The 24,877-nt window shown below is 32.9% G+C and overlaps 1 protein-coding gene across 5 annotated transcripts in view; it reads left to right on the top strand.

Moving 5' to 3' along the window:
• The window catches only part of LOC123557650 (glycine receptor subunit alpha-2-like), a 38,531-nt gene that overhangs the window by 9,191 nt on the left and 4,463 nt on the right, over window positions 1-24,877 (top strand). For 2 of the 5 annotated variants that reach the window (XM_053544009.1, XM_045349257.2), the window contains exons 1-5: window positions 7,827-8,109; window positions 11,034-11,098; window positions 11,930-12,006; window positions 21,037-21,263; window positions 22,456-22,538. In XM_053544009.1, the coding sequence (XP_053399984.1) occupies window positions 8,024-8,109; window positions 11,034-11,098; window positions 11,930-12,006; window positions 21,037-21,263; window positions 22,456-22,538 (538 nt within the window). In that variant the 5' untranslated portion in view covers window positions 7,827-8,023. Of the gene's footprint in view, window positions 1-7,826; window positions 8,110-11,033; window positions 11,099-11,929; window positions 12,012-21,036; window positions 21,264-22,455; window positions 22,539-24,877 lie in introns of those variants that run through there. The other 3 variants (XM_045349259.2, XM_045349258.2, XM_053544010.1) reach the window with 2 other exon arrangements.

Raw genomic sequence — 24,877 nt, 5'->3', positions numbered from 1 at the left:
CAGGTTAAGGTTATCTACAAAAACAAACAAAATACAATGATGTTCATTCCAACATGTTAGTCAATTTAAGGGTAATTTTATGATGCTTTTTAAAAGCTTTAAAAAAGCCATAAGCGACTACTCCCTTTTTGTATTTAAAAAAGTTCATAAATTATTGTAATTCATCTCAGAGTTGATACAAATGCGTGATTTTTAGCATCGTAAATCATTGTTGCCGATATAATCAAACCGCACAATTACAATTCAAAGCTCACCTGTATCAAGGATCAAATTCAACTGTTACGAAATTCACTTAGTACTAATAGATTTGAGGACATTATTCACTGCAAGATACTTCATCAATCAAAAAAAAATATTGCTATAAAGTTTGCATGATGCCCTATCAAACTGATGCAAAATAGATGTAATTTAAAACGGACTTGAATAACATTTGTTTATTTTTGTGTGTGTGTAAACAGATAATTTTAATGTTAAATGAAAGTAACATAACACTTTTTTTTTTCATTACAAGATATTTGCCTTTCACTCATTACTTTTCAAGTTATTTTCAAAGGTAGTAACATATGGCAATGGTCTGATATAATAAAGTTTCATCTGGACCGAAGTATGCGTTATTTATAGCACTATTTCATACTTAGGATTATATTTAATTCGAGCGTATTTTTGCACTGCCTGAAGGTGAGTCAATGATATTGTACGTAACAGAATATATTGAGTGACATGCCGACTGTCTGAGATGGCATTTGAAACAAATGTTTATCTAGTAATGTTACTTCCAGTTCATCAAAGACGATTTTTATATATAACATCAGTCTTTTTATCTGAACCGTAGAGAATACATAGTCTGTCAGAACGTTTATGCAGGCATTTCGATACAAGAAGATGGTTAATTGGAAAAAGTACGCTCACATCATACATCGTATAAGCTAGGTATTTATGTTAATAGCTGAAAACGTTTGTATCTTATGTTTAGGAAATGATGTACAACAGAATTATGTTTTAACGTTTTAAACCCTTTCCTTGCTAAATTTCTGTCCATCTTTCAATTTGGATAGTAAAGGTTAAAAAGGGTGCTTACCAAAAAGATACTGACTGAATGGCGAACAGAGCAGATCTTGATAAGACTGCACGGATGTGCAGGTTGATCAAGATATACACTGGCCGAAAAGGCAGGATCAATTGTGTCCAGCATGATAAAGGTTAACTTTAAAAAAAGTCCGACAAGTAGGTTATGGGCCTGTGGAATACATGTACACAGTTATATAATTAAGGTCCTTTTGCTATTTTCCAACTTTAATGGAAGAAACATCTTAGTTCACCCCCCTTCCCCCCCCCCCCCCCCCCCCCACTTTCCAGACATGTCAGGACTGGATGGCCTGAAAGGAAGTTGTATAGGAGCATCACACTGGGCACTATACTTATCTTAATATATTTATAGGTAATCATTATCAACGATGAAGCTATATACAGTTACATTGTAATGCATATAAATCCCTTGAACTCCAGATGTCATAACGCTTGACTGTTCACGACATACATTGCATCATGTTAAAACATGCATTTTCTTCTAAGTTGTGAAAGATAAGCATGCATTTTTATGCAAAAGTGAGCATTTCCCATTCCAACAACCACTGTTACCGAAACATTTTATCATATCAGTGATTTACTACTTTAAAAAGATTCCAAAAGGAGTCAAATACATCAGTGTGAAAAAAAAGATATTAAGATTGTTCTTGGACTTGCAGAAGTGAAACTGTAATAACATCACTGCTATGGTCTTGATATTCTATTTTGGATGCAGAATTTTAGGAAGAATCTTGTGGGCTTGTGGAAGGTCAGCAGTTCTACCTCTGTGTCTGAAATTATGCACAAAGGGTCTTTCTCAACCATGAAAAACTGGAAAGTCACCAATGACCTATAAATATGTGGGTGTGATGTTCAAAACACAGTTGTTGATGAAATGGCAATATCTTTTATCTTATCGCAGAAAAGACTTGCTTCAGTCGGCGATCGACGTAAATCTGTGCATTCTATAGCTTTCTGTCCAATTCGTAAAATGTATTGTAAATATTTCATGCTTTTCGGAATAAAAATATGTTTAAAACTAATCTGTGCATTCCCTAGTGAGCTAGACGGGCGGGCTGTTTCTGACTGATTTTGTGTCAACAATAAACATGTTACTAAAGTTGAAACTAAAATGGAAAAACTATATTTAATAGAACAAAAAGGGCAAAAATTCCATTTGAATAATACTAATATAAACTTTTTACAATAATATTGTAAACACATATTTTGGATTTTATACAATGTTCATACAAAAGAGTCTTACTTTTTGTTTTGGTAAGCCTGACCTAGAAAGTCAACACACCTCGTCACACCTCGTTGTGTTGTCAGCTATATTAAAATTTAAAGTTCTTATTTTGTACATTAATAAATAGCCATATTCGCCGAAAATGCAAAATTATTATTAGTCACATTTCACAGTTTACATATAATATTGAAAGGGGTAATTTCAATACAAAATCTAGCATACGGTTTTAGGTTTTATTGTTTATCAATCTGACTAAAGTACATATCCTATTACGCTACGCATAGGATCTGAAAACGACCTATTCATTGCCTCGTTCTGACGGCTCTTTCGCTAGCCAATCAGAGCCTAGCTTACAACATCTTGCAAATCTACATGTAGCATTGACTTTTGATATTTACAATTCTTATGTCGTAATGTATCAGATAGCCGGTTAGCTCAGTCGGTAGGCCACTTGCTTTGTAAGCGAGGGGTCCCGGGTTCGAGTCCTGGAATAACCGCATATTTTTCTTATCCTTTGACAATCGAACAAGTCGTCCGATTGGATAACATAAAAATAGCAATAATGGAAATCCAAAATATACAGAAGACGAATGTAAATAGGTCGTTCTCAGATCTTCGTTTAGAAGATCAAGTACTTTAGTCAGATTGATTGTTTATTTACGTCTCATTCATTTACAAAAATATGGATTTACACACAGCATAAAACAATTGTAAATGACCGTTCTAACTAGAACTACAAGAGATAATATACATATTCAAATGTGTTTTTATATAACGCAGATGAATAAAATCTCTGTTCAAGATGAAACTAGCCAAAAGCTGAGAGTTGCAAATCAAGTGAGTAAATTGAGAGAGTACAGGAATGTATGATTGTTGAGTAACTGATTGAGTACATAATATATGTACTGCTGTTGAGTGAGTACATGAATTAACTGATCAAGTGAGTACATGAATACATGTACGGATGTTGAGTGAGTACATAAATGCACGAAGTTGAGTAACTGACCGATTGAGTACATGAACGTACGGATGTTGAGTAAGTGACCGAGTGGGTACAGGAGTGAACAGATGTTAAGTAAGTGACCGAGTAATTACATAATACATGTACGTGTGTTGAGTGAGTACATGAATGCACGAATGTTGAGTAACTGAGCGAGTGAGTACATGAATACATGTACGGGTGTTGCATGAATGTTGAGTAACTGACCAAGTAAGTACATGAATATAAGGATGTTGAGTAAATGACCGAACGAGTACATGAATGTATGGATGTTGAGGAAGTGACCAAGTAAGTACATAATACATGTACAGATGTTGAGTGAGTACATAGATTTACGAATGTTGAGTAACTGACCAAGTGAGTACATGAATGTACGGATGTCGAGTAAGTGACCGAATGAGTACATGAGTGTACGGATGTTTGAGTAAGTGACCAAGTGAGTACATAATACATGTACGGATATTGAATACATGGGTGTACAAATGTTGCGTAACTGACCAAGTGAACACATGAATGTACGGATGTCGAGTAAGTGACCGAGGGAGTACATGAGTGTACGGATGTTGAGTAAGTGACCAGGTGAATACATAATACATGTACGGATGTTGAATACATGGGAGTACAAATGTTGAGTAACTGACCAAGTGAACACATGAATGTACGGATGTCGAGTAAGTGACCGAGGGAGTACATGAGTGTACGGATGTTGAGTAAGAGACCTAGTGATTACATGAATGTACGTATGTTAAGTAAGTGACCGAGTGAGTACATGAATAAATGTACATATATATACTCTATTTACTTCTCATTTTAGCATACAATTCACATTTATTTTAAAATATAAAGAAACATAAAGTCATATACAAAATTATGGGAGACTGAAACAGCTACTATATTTACCACAGTATTCTATTAACTTATTATTACTTTATACACATGTATTAAGATATATATTTAAAAAAAGTATATGTAAAAACACGAGAAGCTGGCATTAATCTGGGCTTTTTAAGTTAAGCAGAGCTATTTAATGATACACATGAATTGTTACATTTTTTTTGTGACGTATCACTGCATCTATTTAAACATTGATTGAAATTCCAAGAGAATTCTATTGTTTGTGTTTACCTTTATGAGTATTTTGATGACAAAATAAACTTTGAATACAACGGATTTGTTTTGAACACAAGTGTAAATTTCTTTTAATACGAGAATACACTGTTTAGAAAAGCGACTCGTCCTGGCAGTTGAAAATAGAAAAACTAATGTTTACAGCATCGAGTATTTAAGGGAAGCATAACAATAAATAAATAAAAAAACAATAATAGTAAACTGGGTTTAACTGAATATGATCATGGCTGGTGATAAAAAGAGCAACAATCCGCACGCTCTCTTGCACCGACTTGGTACACTAAAAGAGAGCCGGCTCCTTATTAACTGCAAATTTACAATTAAAATAAAATATAGATTTAGTTGTTACATTCTTTGATCTCTTTATCTATTTTGAGGGATGGTGAGGGAGGGAAAAGCTTTTTCTCGAAAAACATAACATACCTCTTGTTAAGGAAATATAAATAATTATTTATAAAAACAAAGAAATACAATGATATTTATTCCAACATGTTAAGGTAGTTTAATGCTTTCAAAAAACTTAAAATAAGAAATAAGCGACTGCTTCCTTTTTTGTGTGTGTATTTAAAAATGTTCATATTGTAGAAAAAAGTTTAATATAAATCAGGAAAGCAAATGTGTGTTTTTTAGCATCGATAGGAATCAAACAACACAATTCACAACTCGCCTGTAACAAGGACCATATTCAACTGTTACGAAACTCACTTAGTAATAATAGATTCAGAGGACACAATTCGCTGCAAGATACCTCATCAATCAAAACAATATTGCTATTAAGTTTGCATGATGCCCTATTAAATTGATGCAAAAAAGATGTAATTTAAAACTGATTTGAATAACATTTGTTTATTGTTGGCTTGTAAACAGATAAATATATTAATGTTTAAGGAAAATAATATAACACATTTCTTCATTACGAGATATTTGCCTTTCGCACATTAATTTTCATGTACTGTCGTACAGTGAGACGATGATACTGAACGGTACAGGATATATTGAGTGACTTGCTGACTGTCCTGTCTGAGAGGGGATTTGAAACGAATGTTTATCTATCAATGTTATTTTTAGTTCATCAGACACGTTTGTTTTATTGACCATCAGTCATTTTATCCGAACCGTAGATAATACTCAGTCTGTCAGAACGTTTTTGCAGGCATTTCCAATAAAGAATAAAGACGTGCGATATAGAAAAAAAATGGTTAACTGGAAAAAGAACGCTCACGTGATACATCGTATAAGCTAGGTATTTATGTTAATAGCTGAAAAAAGTTTGTATTTTATGTTAAGGAAAAAGTGTGCAGCAGAATTATGTGTTGGTGTTGTTTTTTTTTTAAGTTCGACAAGTAGGTTTCTGACCAGCGGAATACACAGATATATAATTAAGGTCATTATGCTATTTTCCAACTTAAATGATAGAAACATCCGAGTTCCCCCTCTGGACATCATTTCCGGAATGGATGGCCTGACCGTAATGTCATATAGGAGCGTAACTCTGGGTACCAGACTTGGGTAATGGGCGTGTGGAATACATGTAAACAGTTATATAAATAAGGTCCTTTTGCTGTTTTCCAACTTAAATGGAAACATCCTAGTTTCCCCTCCGGACATCATTTCAGGAATGGATGGTCTGACAGTAAGTCATATAGGAGCACAACACTGCACACCAGACTTATCTTAATATATCTATAGGTAAAATCATTATCTTAGGTGTAGGTATATACAGTTAATGCATACTAAATCCCTTGTACTCCAGAGGTCATAACGCTCGACTGTTGACGACATACATTACATCATGTAAAACATGCATTTTCTCCGAAGTGTCCAAATATAAGCTTACTATTTAAACAACCACTGTTAGCGTAAACTTTCATCATATCAGAGGTTTAGTACCTTAAAAGGATTCCAAAAGGAGTCAAATACATCAATGTGAAAAAAAAGAGAGAGAAAACAGAACTGTACAAACATAGAAACACTTGCGGTCATGTTATTTGATCGCGGAGTTTGACAATTTTATCGAAAAAATTTGTTCCATAGTTTTACTGTCCGTTTTGTTTTCTGTTAACCACAGTTTTTCAGCAGTATTTCAGTTACGTAACGGCGGGCTGTTTGCCGTATAAACTCTTCACGTAAATCACAGGTTGTGGATGAAATGGCAATGTCTTTTATCAAATCATAGATAAGATGCGCTTCAGTGGGCGATCGACATACATCTGTGCATTCCCTGGTGAGCTAAGCGGACGATGTGGGTCTGACTGAATTTGTGTCTAAAGTAAACATGTTGCTAAAGTTGAAACTAAAATGGAAAAAAAAAACTATATATTAACGAAAAGGGCAAAACATCCGACTTGTATAATACTTATACAAACTTTTTACAGAAATATTGTATACAAATAATTTGGATTAATATACAGTGTTAATGGAAAGGTATCTTATCTTTTGCTTGAGTTTTTGATAAGCCGGATCTAGAAGGTTAACACACATTGTTTTACCAGCAATATTAAAATCTAATGTTCTCATTTTGTATAGAAATAAATAGCCATATTCTCTGAAAATGCAACAATACTCATAACAATAAGCATGTATGTTTTTTAAAGATATCAAATGCTCATCTGTCACTAAAGCATTTATCTTCAAATACAGAAAATCCCCATCAAATGTGTTTAACTTTAACCGAATATTTAAAGTTACTCTGCATGTAGAGTTACATTCATAATTAACTAAACTCAGAAACAGTGATTAATTAAAAAAATACTTCCATTATATTTAGTAGCAGTAAACATACATATATGTCCGAACTATTATTTCAAACATTTTTCAGAAATGTGTTAATTACATATAAACTTTTATCAGTTATCTGTTTACATAAACTGTATGTAGTAATTGTTTATATTTACGAAGATGAAAATTTGGTCTAGTATACCTTTAAGAGAGCGAAGTCTAATTCATATCAGAAGCAAAAACGCATAATTATATTGATTAAAAGATAATCCTTTCAATTTGACTTCCGTGTAAAACGCTAGCCGGATATCGAGTGCGATTCAAGCAATTTTAAAATTGTCACATTTCACAGTTCACATAATAGCAGTAAGGAACAAATTCAACTGTGATGAAAATACACTAAATATAATCTATTTAATATAATGTTTTTCGCTCCAAGACGTTCTCGTTGATCAATAAAGATTGCATGATGTCCTATTAAATTGATGCAAAATAGCTGTAAATTTGACACTGATATAAATAACATTTGTTTATATTTTGCTTTTAGACAGTTTTGCATGGCAAAACAAGATCTAATAAATGCTTTGCTCTCTCATCTAATAGGTGGTATATCTCTGTAGATATTATAGATACGGAAATCAGTCCGAAGTAGGTTCAGTATATTTTTACTGTCGGAAGTTAAGTTGAGAGCATTTTAAATGTCGGAAGTTATGTCATGCGATACTGCGTTAAATATTTGATCGCGAGTTTTGATAAGTGCTTATAAACAAAATACAGTGTTATTTTAGCTTTACACTTCAACAAATCTTATAATTTTAATCGTTAACACTAGTCTATATCAGGTCACTAAATATAATCTTTAGAATATGGACGTAGTGGTCAAGCATATTGAATTGGCTTGGTTCGCATCGAGAGCATGTTGCGTAGTAGGGACATCCTCAAACATAACAATGTAAGTATTTTTCTTTTCTTTCTTTTTTCATTTCTTTATTATTTCATACTCATCAAAATATTTGTTGAAAATTTTTGAAATATTGTGTCAAAGGGGTACATTCAATACAAAATCCGGCGTAGGTTAACTTAATTTATTAGCCGTGTATAAAATCCTAAACATATAACATATCAACATTCATGCTAAGATAAAAAAAAAATAAACAATACAATCATAGCACAAAGAATAATCCGAGCTCTGTGCAAGAAAAATACAAAATACAATTATTAACAATTATATTATCAATATTATAATCCTTACCACAGCGTCTGATAAGTAAATTCAATTACTAGACAGAAGAAGGAGAAAGAGTTTGTCTTTAAATTAGATTAACTTGTTATATTTGTGATAGTTCAAAATTATTCTGACAGCCGAAGAAATTTTGGCAGTGCCACAAAAGAGATTTAAAAGGGACCAGTGTATCTCTCGCTTTTTCATACGAAAATGACTGGACACGACAAGAGTTCGCTCCAATAAAACATTGATATGAAGTTAAAAAGCTTTGAAATCCATGTACATGTCCAAAGATTTCTAAAATTAAATTTATTTATAACAGTCATTATAAACGTGCAGAGTAATGAGCAGTTCATATTTTTGTTGTTTTACCATGGGTTCGAATTAAGTTCACACCATACTATTTAGTTTGCTTAACATTATCTTATGTAAATTCCATTACCAAAATCAGAGTTCGTAAAGAAGTCTTAGTAAGACCTTTGCATAATTGCCGCTGTTTTGGCGACACCCTTATTTTGCCAGGGAAAACATTCCATAAATGACGCGGCAGTCATTGAATAATCCAAAAATTGATTCTATGTCAAATAAAATAGGATTATTATAACAGTTACTTGATCCAGGATGAATTATTCGGCTCGAGATGATTTTGTCCTACCTGGATCACCCGAAGCGTGAAAGCAACGAGTGTGGTTCGGTCTGATAAAATCTACGAGGGCCGAATATAACAGTTCAGAGCATATTACTGTTTATAATAAACCTTTCACCCTTTCATTACATACTTTCTTCTGCTAAAAAAATTATGAACGAAAACATAACGTAACGTTGCAGATGATATATAAATTTTGAACTATTTCATTCCTTTTTTTTATCGGAAAGCGTAATAAATTTTTAGAACGAATAAGGAAGTAGCAGCGTATTTTTTTTCCCGACCATCTGTTGTTCATTTCAATCAATAGTCACTCCGAAACAAATTCATTTATTTCTTGATAATAAGTGAAATCTTTTACTTTGATACTGGTTCACATTTGATAGTTTACCACTGTGTATATCTACAGAATATTAGGTTAAATGTATTACGAAAGTTGAAGAAAATAAAGTTGAGGCATAACTTTTCTGTTTCAGGTCAACTAATCTGGATGAGATATTCGAGAATTATGTCAAGAAGTTATCACATGTTGTTGTCAGGTCCACAATTCTGACAGAGATATTTGAGAATTATACCGAATTATGAAAATACATTACCACCTTTTGTTGTCTGTTTCAGGTCCACAATTCTGAAAATTCTGAATGAGATATTTGAGAATTATGACAAGAAGTTACCATCATGTGTTGTCTGTTTCAGGTCCATAAATCTGGATGAGATATTTGAGAATTGTGACAACAAGTTACTACCTTTTGTTGTCTGTTTCAGGTCCACAATTATGGATGAGATATTTGAGAATTGTGACAACAAGTTACTACCTTTTGTTGTCTGTTTCAGGTCCATAAATCTGGATGAGATATTTGAGAGTTGTAACAAGAAGTTACCACCTTTTGATGTCAGTTTAAGGGCCACATATCTGAATGGGATACATGTATTTGAGAATTGTGACAAGAAGTTACTACCTTTTGTTGTCTGTTTCAGGTCCACAATTCTGAATGAGATATTTGAGAGTTGTAACAAGAAGTTATCACCTTTTGATGTCAGTTTCAGGGCCACATATCTGGATGAGATACATGTATTTGAGAATTTTGACAAGAAGTTACTACCTTTTGTTGTCTGTTTCAGGTCCACAATTCTGAATGAGATATTTGAGAGTTGAAACAAGAAGTTACCACCTTTTGATGTCAGTTTCAGGGCCACATATCTGAATGAGATACATGTATTTGAGAATTTTGACAAGAAGTTACTACCTTTTGTTGTCTGTTTCAGGTCCACAATTCTGAATGAGATATTTGTGAGTCGTAGCAAGACGTTATCACCTTTTGTTGTCAGTTTCAAAGCCACGTATCTGAATGAGATACATGTATTTGAGAATTGTGACAAAAGGTTACTACCTTTTGTTGTTTGTTTCAGGTCCACAATTCTGAATGAGATATTCGAGATTATGACAAGAAATTACCATCTGTTGTTGTCAGTTTCAAGGCCACATATCTGAAAGAGATATTTGAGAATTGTGACAAGAAGTTACCACCTTTTGTTGTTTGTTTCAGGTCCGCAATTCGGATAAGATATTTGAGAGTTGTAACAAGAAGTTACAACCGTTTGATGTCTGTTTCAGGTTCACAATTTTGAATAAGATATTTGAGAATTGTGACAAGAAGTTACAACCTTTTTCTGTCTGTTTCAGGTCCACACATCTGAATGAGACATTTGAAAATTATGACAATTATGTCTTTTTCAGGTTCACGTATCTTGATGAGATATCTGACAAGAAGTTACCATCTTTCATTGTCTGTTTCAGGTCAAATAATCTGAATAAGATATTTGAGAATTGTGACAAAAGGTTTCCACCTTTTTCTGTCTTTTTCAGGTCAACTAATCTGGATGATATATTTGATGATTATTACAACAAGTTACTACCTTTTGTTATCTGTTTCAGGTTCACAATTATGGATGAGATATTCGAGAATTATGACAAGACGTTACCACCTTTTGTTGTCTGTTTCAGGTCCACAATTCTGGATGAGATATTTGAGAATTATGACAAGAAGTTGCCACCTAAATTTGACAGAGGTAATGTTTATCCTCTAGACATTTTTAGATTAAATTTTAAAATAACTTTACCAAAAAATATATGAAAGATTACAATACTGGTAAACACAATTAATACGCACGTAGAACACCTTCATACCTTATTTGAGTGCACATTGGTTAGCAGTTTGTACCATTTATTGCCAGACTTTCCCGCCCCCGGTCACGTTTTACGACTGATTTCTCAACTAGTTTTCAGAGCTAAGCGATTACTTAATTTTGCAATGTTTCTAGTAGTGAACATGTTGGTGGGAATTCAAATATTACACATGTTGTGATCTTGGCTGGAAACAAGCTGTTCCATCAAATACAGGACTACCTAGAGTTAGACAATTTTTTACCTTTACTTATTTCAATGTTTATTTTCTCTTTCTACTCTTATGAATTTTCTTTGGATCCTTGAATATCAGAACAACATGTAATACTAAGACTTATTTTGACAAATATAAAAACGTGTCTTCGCAGCGGGAAAAGTTGTCTCACATGTATATACAATATACATTTGCTAGATGACATTTAAGTCTTTAAATGTTTAAATCAAACATGTTTTTGGGGATGAGGGTCAGTAGGAATCCTTTTATCACGTTATCAAATACCAGAAATTAGACAAAATATGTCCGTCATGAATGTTAACTTGATGAAACTGGATTGAAACGGTTGAAGTACAATGCACAAGAGTAATAACTCTGTCATTATTGTACATACAATTATCTTCCGTTTCAGTATATTTTTCACTCTAATACTTTCTTTAACATAAACAAACTAGAAATATATTCAAGTGAAAAATATTATGTGATTTTTTACCCATTTCAGAACATTCGGACAGACAGGTTGAAGTGGTTGTCAGTATATATGTTATATCCATGTACTCTATCAGTGAGGCGAATATGGTAAGGTTAGATATGTTTTCATTTCATAGCCTTATTTGAATCTCTTTGGTTTCAGTGACAGAGGTGTTTGGCAGCGTTATGAAAACACTACATTTATTTTCACCTCGACCATTCAAAGTATAAGGAGGCTCCTTGTAGTAACCCTTGCAACGATGTTGCTTTTCTGAGTTGAAGGTTGTGCAGCTCAAAGTTTCGTGGTATCTTCGTAGCTGTTGCCCCTATAAGCATTAAACTTTACACGAGGATAAGACTTGACAAAGGACAGGCATAATTTGGTTTGGAATCAGTACCACACAATTATCAGATTTTGCGTTGGTTAGAATTTTATACCATGGTTTTCAAGTTAACTTTTTCTTTTTAACAATCTTAAACCTTACATAAAGACTGGTCTTAATGAGATGAAAAAATGGCTGAAATTACCTCCCTTACATTGTTCAACCTCAAAGTCGAAAATCATTTTTGAGAATCTTCCACTTACAATTTTCTTAATGTATATTAGTGTTTATACTGTTACTTGACATTATGTCCAGTTGAATCCCCTATACACACCAAACCCCTGCATCCATCCTGCCGATATACCCTACAAGAGTTATAAATATTTCTTTTAGAACCTTCTTATGTTACTCTATATTGTTTCTTGGTATAAGCAACACATATTTTACCGCCTTGGTAGCCTAGTGGTAGAGCGTCCACTTCGGATGCGGGAGGTCGTGGGTTCGATCCCCGGCCGCGTCATACCAAAAACGTAAAAAATGGTACTAGCAGCTTCCTCGCTTGGCGCTCAGCATTAAGGGGATAGTGCTAGGACTGGTCAGCCCGGTGTCAGTATAATGTGACTGGGTGGGGTATCATGCCACGTGTCTACGGCGTGATATTCCAGTGAGGCAGCACTATAAAGTTGGGCATTGTGCTCACTGCTGCAAGTAGACACCGTCGTTTATATGACTGAAAAATTATTGAAAAAGACGTTAAACCCGAACACACACACACCAACACATATTTTAATCTGTAATTAATTTCTTATTTTAAGGATCAACAAAGACAATTCAAGTTAGTTTATCTAAGTCAAACTCTTTCAGTACCTGAAATACACATACCTTTAAAACTGTAAACAGTGTCATTCATGACGAACGCTATACATTTCACTCAGCGTTACAAAAAGACACAGAGTGAAAAAAGAACACTTTCATCCAAGACAGTCACTGTTAATACATAAATCTTTCATATAGATTTGCGAACTTAGTCACGAGGTGGAGGTCATTATATGTCATAAATACTAGCTTAATACGGTTGCGCCGAAAAATGATTTAACAAATCAGCGTTAACAAATCATATGTATTTGTAGTCAATTCAAAATCGTGTTCTTAGCATTTTGAGGCATAAACGTGCATGCTCATATTGACATGCAAACGTACGAGGTATATACGCACAATCATTATTACGTTTGCGCGTGTTAAAATTGTACACGTGTGCTTATACTTGCGCGTGCATGTGTAAATATTTAGGTGCACATGTATATTTTGTAAGTGCACATCATTGTATGAATGATTTTATATACTTATTTGTGCATGATTGTGTAAACATAAAAACTTGCTTTTTATATTTACGCGTTCTCGTATACGTTGAAATGTGCGCGTAAGTTATTATAATTATTATTATTATACCAGATTTCTATAGCGGCCTTTTCATGATCAATTTCACGTTCAAAGGCGCTTTACATAGATCAAATAAACAGAGTAGACTTTTATCCCAAATGGCACACCATAGTTTTGGTCTAAACAGTTGCTGTTTTCGTATCTGATAAGTTGCTGACAAGTAACTCTTTAGCCACTGTCGATTATATTCTGATAATTATTATCAAGATCTGTTGGTTTTTTTTGTTGTTGTTTTTTTTGGTTTATTTTTTTTCATCTTAATCTTGACGAGTTGAGGGATTTAGCCTGTGTATCATTTTTACATCTTGCTTTTTCTATGTTTTGGAAACTTTCTGAAGTATGAGATCAAACAATGTTTGGCGGATAAAGTAGGGTTTTATTGCTATTTGCTATAATACATAAAAGCATGTTCAAGAAAAACAAACTATAAACTATTTTAAGAACGAAATTAAGCGTCTATTATGCTAATATAATAAAATCGAAAGTGGTATTTTTGAAGATATCTTTCATAATTCTGAAAGCAGAATTATCAAATTTCTTGCACATTCAGATAAAGGTTGGTAATAGCGCATTGAAATTTCAACAAAATCAAATTGTGCGAAGATACCAGTTCAGTCATTCTACAGCCTCTACCCATTTCAAAAGGTCACAATAATACACAAAAAAAGAAGTGTTCTTTTTTTAAACGAGCAAATATCACAGAAGTATAGATATATATATTTTACACTGATTTATAGTCAAATATTATAAACACTTTTCAAATCCGCTCATTTAATTGGTCAAAAGGGATGCACGCGCGGGTCCGCAAAAAGCCATATTGACCCGCAATTATGATAATGATTCTGTGATATCACTTTTCCTTATATGTATGAAATAGGGTAAGTCAAATGAGTGCATTTGAGAAGGGCATATAATATAACAATTATAGACCTATGTTTCGGTCAATATGTGTTTTACGAACCTTTAAAAATGATATTGACCGGACTGCGTCCTCGGTCAATATCATTTTTACAGGTCCGTAAAAACGAATATTGACCTCAACATAAGTCAAAAACTCTATAATATCAAACCAAATTTAAATTAATCCAAAAATATGGCATGATAAAGTTATAGTTCTGTCAAAATGTTCTTGCCTATAACGTTCGCTCATTTATAAGTCATAAAAATTTATGGTTTTTTTTTTGTTTTTTTTTTACTTTTTTAACTGGGCTGAGGCGCTAAAATAGATTAAAGGATAGCATAGCAATACTCGAATTTCTTTAAATTTTCGAATGTCTTTATAAATATATATTTCTAAATATGTGGCAGGGGCCGCCGTGGCCGAGCGGTTAAGGTCGCTGACTTCAAATCACTTGCCCCTCATCGATGTGGGTTCGAGCCTCACTCTGGGCGTTGAATTCTTCATGTGAGGAAGCCATCTAGCTGGCTTACGGAAGGTTGGTGGTTCTACCAAGGTGCCCGCTCGTGATGAAATAATGCACGGAGGGGCAGCTGGGGTCTTCCTCCACCATTAAAGCTGGAAAGTCGCCATATGACCTATCATGTGTCGGTGCGACGTTAAATCCAAAAAAAAAAATAAAAAATATGTGGCAATTTTCATAAAATATTATATGAAAAATATTGATAAAGATATTGAGTTGGCGTTCGAAGTCTCGTATAAAAAGAAGATAAATATTTTATAAAAACGATGCATTACCTGTCGTATTTTGTAATTAATGATATTTGAATTACTTTATACAATATGAATGAAGAACATACAGTAGAATTTTATGTGATTTTCGCCAAAGTTTTCGTCAACATTCTATACCTCCCATTTTTTTTGTATAATAAATGATATGCAGTATGAATAAATATTAAATTCCCGACGCGTTTATGTTTTTGTTGGCTAACTACGATACAATTACTACTTTATCATCAGAGATATTATTGTATTATAATAATGTGTCGTATCATACACGTTTTTCAGATATCATATTTCAGGATATAAAGTATTCTTTCTGACGTACCCTAAAAAGCAAAAAAAAAAAAAACAAACCCCGTTTACAAAGTTATCGTGTTAGATCAACGCAATTATATTATACACTGCTTTTAAGGGTACATCATTATGGCTTTTTGCTTTTTTAGGCCTTTTGACAGACAGCGTTCAGGACTGTCTGTAATTGCGTTTTATTTATGAAATCATAAAAAAAAATGTTATACGAACTGTAAATACAGTTATATTGCATAGTAATATACAGACATTATTATTTTGAGGCATGTTTTATATTTTTTATTGGCGGTGTACGGCTAAGACCCAGTGTCTGTTTGGGTCTTAACATTTGTAGCTTTCATATTTCCACTGATAAATACCGAAAATCAACAGTTGGTCCGCTCTTGATTGTTTTAAATATAGAGACCTAATTTCCTTTGCTATCAGTAACTGCTTTATGAAATGGGTGAATTGTTTGTGTAGCATTCCTACATTTTGTAAAATTGAGGTTTTTATGCTTTGGAAAGGCTATAAAGACGCAGATGAAACAATGCATGAAGATTATAACTTTGATTTTGTATTATTTAGCACTAATAAAACATCTGTTAGAATGTTAAATAGTCCTATTTAAAGGTGGCTGGCACAATTATTCTCTCGTAGAATAAATATTACTGTTGAATGTTTTAATCGAAAACATATGCCGTCGAATTCCACTTAATTGATGCTCATATGCACTAATATAATGCAAGTATCATGAATGACGTTAATGTTTATATTTATTAAATTTTATGTATGAATTACAATTAAATGTTTTATAAAAAAAAACACATTTCAACAACAAACCTATCAGTTATTCAAATAATTTTGGTCCGATTCAACTAGGTCTTTGCTCGATTGATATTTTCAATTCATTGCCGGAGTTGTACGTTTTTATAAAATAATTATCAGTTCTAATATTTATTTCATGAATAAATTATTAAGTATAATTTTATTATTGTTACTGCAATTTTCGGTAAAATTCTATACTCCTGTGTATTGAAATAAATGACAGGATAAAAAATGGCATAAGTTATCAACGAAATTGAAGAGGTTTTTGTGATTTTTGTCACAAATTTTGTTAACATTTTAAAACATCCCGTTTATTATAATAAACTATATGCAAATTTATGCAGCATTAAGAACAGAACAGAACAGAACAGAAGTTTATTTACAGAAAGACTTGAACATTAAACGTTCATCGTCATATATATACATTACAAACATGCATGATTATAGCGGAAGGTTAAAATATATATTTTATGGAAATAATATGAACACAAATATACACATACAATAAATCTGAATACTAATATGTTTTATGTAATTTATTCATTTACTGATATTTTGTTAATTAATTCTATTAATTAAGATGGTTTTTGTATAATTTCGTGTAACAGTTCATTCTTAAAAAATTACTTATAATTTAACTCAACATATAATAGGATCTGTTAATAAAAACATGAGAGGTGAAAAATCATTCTTAAATCCTATATGATGAGATTAGTCATACATAGTGACTTCAATTTTATTTTATCTTTGTCAAGCAATCACCGGTGCATAACACATATCAGCAATGAGATTTTCCATAATACATTATTATAGGTCGATATCTTTCAACTTGCTCACCCCCTTGACCCTGAATTTTCATTTGATTAGTTCAGACCTATCGATAGGTAATTTTTTAACGGTAATTTTAATGCACGTGCTTTTCCTGAAATTAAGCAGCATAAAATATGAGATTTTCAGCATAATTATACTTTAATACGTTAAGTATGAAGAAATTTTGATCAACGCGTCTTTTCAAAATAACTGAAAAGTAGTTTGAAAATGTTCAACATATCAAAAATTCCCTTTTATCAAAATAGGACGGTCCGTATAACACAGGTCAACGGGGTCAAGTGCACAAGTTGAAAGTAACCTGCCCATACATTACTAGGTTAAACAATAAATGCATACTTAAGCGCTGAAAGGACGCAAAAATCGACAAGATGGTGCGTTGTTCTCTTTTTGATTTCATATTTATTTTATATATGGACAATATGTTGGTTGCTCTGATTTCATTTTTCATATTCGCCTTACCAGAGTTGAAATGCAATTATAAATGACTTAATGCAGTTAAATAGTAACTGTAATCATAATTTCAGTAATGAGAGGCTTGAGTAATTCTTACCGAAATGAAAGAGCAAGAATTACTACCGACCATCAACATGGAGACACGTAAAATAAACTCCCACATATAACAAACCTTACCGAAACGAAATTCAAGGTTTGTCATAGGCTTAAGTATTAACATATTTAGCTAGTTACGTGTCCAGATCATATTTGTATACTATCAGGCTGTATTTGTATACTGTCAGGCTGTAGAGAATTTGTCTCTTACTAATATTATTTAAATACTGCGACTCTTTAATGTCGATTTTTGCGTCTGCTTGCACTCAACACAATATAGGCGTAAAATATTGGTTACATTCCAAAAGGTTGCTAGGCATCCAACTGCAAATGGTTGGAAGTTGGCTAAAAATTATAACTACCTGTCTGTGTGACTGTCTGTGTGCGTCTGTGTGTCTGTCTGTGTGCCTCTGAGTGACTGTCTGTGTGCTACCTGTTTGTGATTCTGTCTGTGTATGTGTGTGTCTGTCTGTCTGTATGTGAGTCTGTCTGTGTGTGTGTGTGTTTGTCTGTCTGTGTGTCTGTATTTCTGTGTGTCTGTCTGTGTGTCTATCTATTTGTCTGTCTGTGTGCCGGTCTGGCTGGCTGGCTCTGTCTGTCCGTCCGTCCGTCCGTCCGTCATTTCGACTCATTTGTCCGTCTGTGTGTATGTTTGTCATTTCATATTGATTATACTATGCCAGTACATCTATGTTATGGTTCACATTATCCCAATTGTCGGATGCCTACCAATCGATTGTATGATTATAAGTCAGCTAAGTAATTCAAGTAATCATGTCTTTGCTTGAATGCTTTAATGCTGTAAACTGCTATTTTATTCAACAATTTCACACTTGTAACATTCATTAATTCTATGAACTTTAACATATTAGGTCGTTTATAATAATACCTTGGAATATAATATTTTCTTAATTGATTATACACAGGACATATCAGAATAAAATGAAACTCATCTTCTATATCATTTTTTTCACAGAGAATACATTTGCGTTCATTTCTTGGAATATTGCGGTGTCTTCCAGTCTCTATATTTAGTTGGTGTGATGATAAACGCAGTTGAGCAATGGCATTTCTATGCTTTACATTCTGAATCTTTATTATATACTCTGACAATTCAAAATTTGTTTTAAGCTCTCTATAAAGTGTTAAAGATGTTTTTAATGAAATGTCTTGCCTCCAGTCGTTTATGTACATGTCAAACAATCTACATCGAAATAATGGTAAAAATACCTTAGCATTTACAGAATTTGGAAACAACCATACATCGTAAAAACCTGTCTTTTGTAATAGAGCCCTAACTTTTGAGGCCCAATTTATAACTTGCAAATTATTTTCAGCTTCTATTCTAATATCATTTAACATAGTTGATAGCAAACAATTACTACTTTTGTCTAAATGTAATCTAAGATAATATTTTACAATTCTAAGCTGCCTTATCACATATAACGGGAATCTACCAAGTTCTCCATATAATGCTGAATTACTTGTGGAGGTTTTAACATTGAGCAAAAATTTCAAGTATTTTCTGTGAACACGCTCTATGTTTTCAGCCTTTAAAAAACCCCACACTTCACATGAATAATTTAATATTGAGGCTACGAAAGAGTCAAACAAACTTAACATAATGTTTATGGGTATTTCTAAAGTCCTGGTACCCGAAAACAGAGCACCCATCGCCCTCAGAGCTTTACCCGCAAGCGTTTTCGTAGCATTCATAAAAGATCCCCCACTTGTAAAGACTAAGCCAAGATAATTAAAACTATTCACTACTTCTATTTCATCAGACCCGTATTTAAAATATTCACTGTTTCTTGGTCTTCTTCCTTTACTAAATATTACAATTTTTGTTTTTTGTGCATTCACATTGAGTTTCCATTTCTTACAATATATTTCAAAATTATTCATTGATTGTTGTAGCCCTTCTGCCGATTCTGAGAAAATAACTGCATCGTCGGCAAATAGTAATAAATATATAGATAACTGGTCCAGCGTTAAACCTGCAGAGGGGTTATTCTGCATAAATAATTCTACATCATTTATTAAGGAAGAATTATTTGCAAAGGTTTTTATGATTTTGTTTGCTTAAGCAAACTGTAGGATTGAAAACTGGCAGGCTTTATTTTGACAACTTTTTATAATGTTTCAAGGTATAAAGAAGTTTTTTCTTATATACACAAAATAGCAATAAAAGTGTCATCGTTTATAATTTACGGTGTTGCTGTGCCATATGTTAATGATTAGATCTATCGCATTATATCATACGATGTCATCATATATTTATTTATTTATTTTTGTTATATATAATATTACATTATTACACTAATATGATGCAATTTAAGAAAACATTTAGGGAAAACCCGTGTTTTAACATTATTAATGCACGGAAAGAGGTCATACATCCGCGGAATAATTTCACGATTTTGAGTGTATCAATTTAGGTCAGTCACGATTTTAATATACATTATTTCGATTCTAACATACCCTTAATCTAAAACAGTGGATAAAATATCCCGCAACAACCACCTTGACGTGATCGCACGTTAACGTGACGTCCTTTATCAGAGTGTGTTTTAACAGAAAGAAGCAGAATATTTCTTTTTCAACACACAGTGTTTAGGACTGTCTAAATACTAAAAACGAAATTAATGTCGGATATTAACGAAATCATTAAACACGTTTTTGAAAATGTGGTAGATTTTGATACGTGCTCGTGCACGTGTAGTTTATCCAGCTTATTAGTACGTAAACTGTGTCTAACAAAAAAAAAACATCGAATTGCTCGCAACTGCAAAATTATGTTTTGCGCGCGGATTTTTTTTTTTTTAACGTATGCGTGTAATTAAAAGATTTGATTTTTACATCACAGACTGCTACTAAAATAAATTACAAAGTCCATCACGCACGCATTCTTGCGGAGGCCTATAGGCTGAGTGGTAGTTTAAACTAAATGTATGATCCATCTTCATCGTTCGGCCTACTTTCTTCAACTTTCTTAAACTAAATGACAAAAATAATTCTAACGGTGTAATATCAGAACGTACTAAAGTAATCAATTGAGGTAGATCTACTCGTAGTGTTTTAAAATTTTACTGATTCTTTTTAAATGTTGCTTGTTTTTTTTTTTTTTTCTTTTTTTTTTTTTTTTTTTTACTTTTTTTCCCCCACTCATGTGCCTTTAATCAGCCCATTACATTTCAGGATTATTCAATGAGTATGCATCTGCGAGAACGCTGGGTTGATGAGCGTCTACGATACACGGATGTTTTGAACCTTACTAGACTGGAACTTGATACGTCATTGTTTGAGAAAGTATGGGTTCCAGACATGTACATACTAAATGAGAAGTCATCAAATTATCATGAAGTTACGGTCCTGAATAAAATGATGCACGTGTATCCTGATGGTACCGTGCAGCTAAGTGCAAGGTAAGCCCTGTGCTGTAGGCCATACTATCAAACTGTAGTTTTATTTTAGGGTCACTATAAAATTTAGTAGAACATGTGAAAGTAATATTGACAGAGGACGTAGTCTGGTCTATGTTACATTCAGGTAGATGAAAAAACTTCATATTGATTGCAACAAAAATATGTTATTGTTACATTGTATAGACGACATTGTCTCGAGTTATTATCTGCGTGTGCACCGCTGTCATACCATCAAATAATTGTACTAGTATTCTTTTATTGAATGGCTTGCAGTTCAGTAGTTAAAACTGTTTGCCAGAAGTGTGAAGGTAAGTAACTGATAAGACTAAGTGTGACTACTGACCGGCTAGTCACTTAATAAGTCAATTACAGCACTGTTTATTTGTGATAAAATAAGTTATGTTACCGTTCGTTTTCATAGACATTTTAAGTAGAGAAATTTTGGTTTGAAAATGACCTAGTAATCGAATTGTACATTTTTCATATCAGTGTTTACTAGTATGCAATATTTATATAATATACCTTAGTCTTTGGCGCCTACTCGCCTTCTTGTGTCTTCAATTCAGTTTAGGAATAGATCTTTATGTTGTTGTATCTGTTCTATTACATAAAATTTATATTCGTACGCGGATATATGCTCTGTGCAAAAAATAAACATTTTCAGTTTGCCGTTTACACATTTTAAAGATCATAAATATAATATGTTAAATAATTCTACATCAGCAATTTCGACACCCCCACCCTTTTCTCCCTCAAACATGAGCAAAAAAAAAATATCAAGAAAAACACGGAAATTTCTGAACTCAAACCTGCAAGGCTCTTTATGATCATTCACCAGCATAGTTGTACAAACGGTTCTAACTGTCGGAGCTATGCTCACAATCGCTCATAGACTACAATTTTCTTTCTCCCCATCAAGATCAAATATTCCAATACACTGGCTATCGTAAATCATTTCTTTATAGAACAATTATCAAATAGCCCAACCAATCTTTTCTAGTAAAAGCAGTGCTTTATCATAAAAGTTATCTAAATCTGTAATTTGTATTTGTAGTTCATACCAGTAGCAGTATTTAATTGTGCTTACAAATTCTGTAAATACATTTGAGCATGATGTTAACATAAATTTAACATAAAATTAATAAAAGTTACCACTGAAAAACATAATTCTGAGTACGCTGTTGTTTTACAGAGTAACGGGCTTATTTTCATGTTCCATGAATCTACAGAAATATCCATTCGACACTCAGACCTGCTTTCTGGAATTAGAAAGTTGTAAGTAACTTTTGTTTAGTGATATCAGAAAATCAAAAAATTATATACTTTGAAAGCTGAGCGGACGCTGCAGCTGACAAATATTTCGAGTTGGTCGGATACACGGAGAAATTAGACTCAGTGCTTCAACATAATAATTATGGTGTCGAGTCTGCGTGAACGCCAATGCACCAGAAATGACAAATAAGATATTTTATTTCTTGCGGGGTGTCAGCGGGTCTTTCTATAAATGTAAGAAACATATTGCATCGCAAGCAACAAGAGCTATGTACAGTCTATTGAGAAATTCAAATCGTTTACAACTGCCAATAGATATGCAAATTGAACTATTCCAAAAAACAATCAAGCCAGTTCTACTGTATGGTTCTGAAATTTGGGGATTTGGGAACATAGATGTTATAGAAAGGGTTCAGTTAAAATTTTTGAAACACATTCTTAAAATGAAACAGTCAACTCCGAGTTATATGGTCTATGGTGAAACTGGATGCCCCCCGTTACGTTTAGATATTGAAGAACGAATAATTACTTTTTGGGCGCGAATATGTAACAGTGACAACAATAACCCAATGTCCAAGTTATCTTCAAAAGTATACCAAGGTATTATATCAACATCAAAAACACTAAATGATGACAATTTCAAAAAACAATACCCATGGTTATATAATATTAAGCAAATCTTTATAAAGTGTGGTACATTTAATATATGGAACGATCACACATTCCCGAACATTAAATGGCTTAAATTGACAATAAGACAAAAGCTTAAAGATCTTTTTATAAACGAATGGCACTCCAGCATTGAAAATTCATCCAAAAGTTCATTTTATAGAATATTCAAGACAGAATTTGGATTTGAAAAGTACCTAGCAAAATACTCAATTTCTTCATGTTTAACCTTTGCAAAGTTTAGAACTAGGAACCACCGAATGCCAATAGAAACAGGTAACTGGGCAAGAATTCCCTTAAGTGACAGAAAGTGTATATCATGTGATAAAATAGGAGATGAATTTCATTATTTGCTAGAATGTCAAGATCTTAGACAAGAACGAATTAGATATATTAAACCTTACTATTACAGAAGACCAAATACTCTTAAACTGTCCCAACTAATGACATCTGAAAACAAATCTGAACAAACGAAACTGAGTAAGTTTATGAAATGCATCCTTCCTAAGTTTGTACGTTGATTAAATTATATCTTCTATGTAAGTTATAGACTATACTTTTACTTGTTTTTGTCCATTAATTTAATGAATTGCATTTGATTCAGTCTTCTGTTTCGTTTCGTGGGCTTTTAAATAATGATCTATCTGAAATTCCACTTTATTTCCCAATTTCAATCCGAATCATATTACAAATAGTTTGACCACACATGCCACCTATATCAATTAATTTGACTTACCTATACCATACTGTCAAACTTAACAGACTATCAAATGCTGACAGATGTTTTGTTTGTTTATTTTTCTGTGTGGCCCTCCACAATTATATTATATTTTACTATTTTATTTAAAAAAAAAAATGATATCAAGGTATTTCATCATGCCTGATATAAATTATACTTCGATAAAATAGATCGTTGGAAACCAATTTATAGATGTAGATTTTGTTAGTGAGTATAATCATTGTTGTAGTGAATATTTTCTTTACTTAAATACACATAAATATAACTGTTTATATAAAGAGCCTCGATTATAAAATGTTATATGTTTTACCTCATGTTTTCATGTATGCCATGAATTGAGAGAATAAAAGAGTTTGAGTTTGAGTTTGAGTACAACAAGTGAATACCTTTTTGTTCTTGTGTGTTGGCGCATCACAAACGTGTCACGCGCCAATTCGAATAGTCAAGTTACAAAGTAACAAATTCATCCCCCTGTATCAATGCTTTACATTGGGCACGTGAAAGAACCAAACGAACTGCTTAAATTCATTTGTATCTCAAACTTTCTTCACTGAAATTTAACGAACGCGAGTGAAATGTTGGGCGGACCGAAATGTTTACGCAATATTTTGTTCCTGCTCTTTAAAGAATAAAAGATGCCGCATATACGTACAAAATATTCCTTTTAGGACTTGCCTTGTGACAACATAATGCCTAAAGTTATCATACTATTCTGTTTAAAATTTCACACCAATATGCTGACGAAAACATTTTTACAGTGAAGTTTATATTGGGTGTAGTCAAAAGTTTTGTTGACAGAAGTTAATCCAATGCATTGATTTAAAAGTTTTGCTCCGGCCTAGCATAGCGAAGTCAGACAAAACAGAGGGGCAGACTGAAGGACCGACGGTACCATCAAGAAAAAATACCAAAGACATTTCGACCAGCTGAATTG

Source organism: Mercenaria mercenaria, chromosome 5 (genome assembly GCF_021730395.1).
Source record: "Mercenaria mercenaria strain notata chromosome 5, MADL_Memer_1, whole genome shotgun sequence".
Lineage (NCBI taxonomy): Eukaryota > Metazoa > Mollusca > Bivalvia > Venerida > Veneridae > Mercenaria > Mercenaria mercenaria.
Note: the sequence above shows the minus strand (reverse complement) of the source record. Positions and strands in the feature narration are given on the sequence as shown.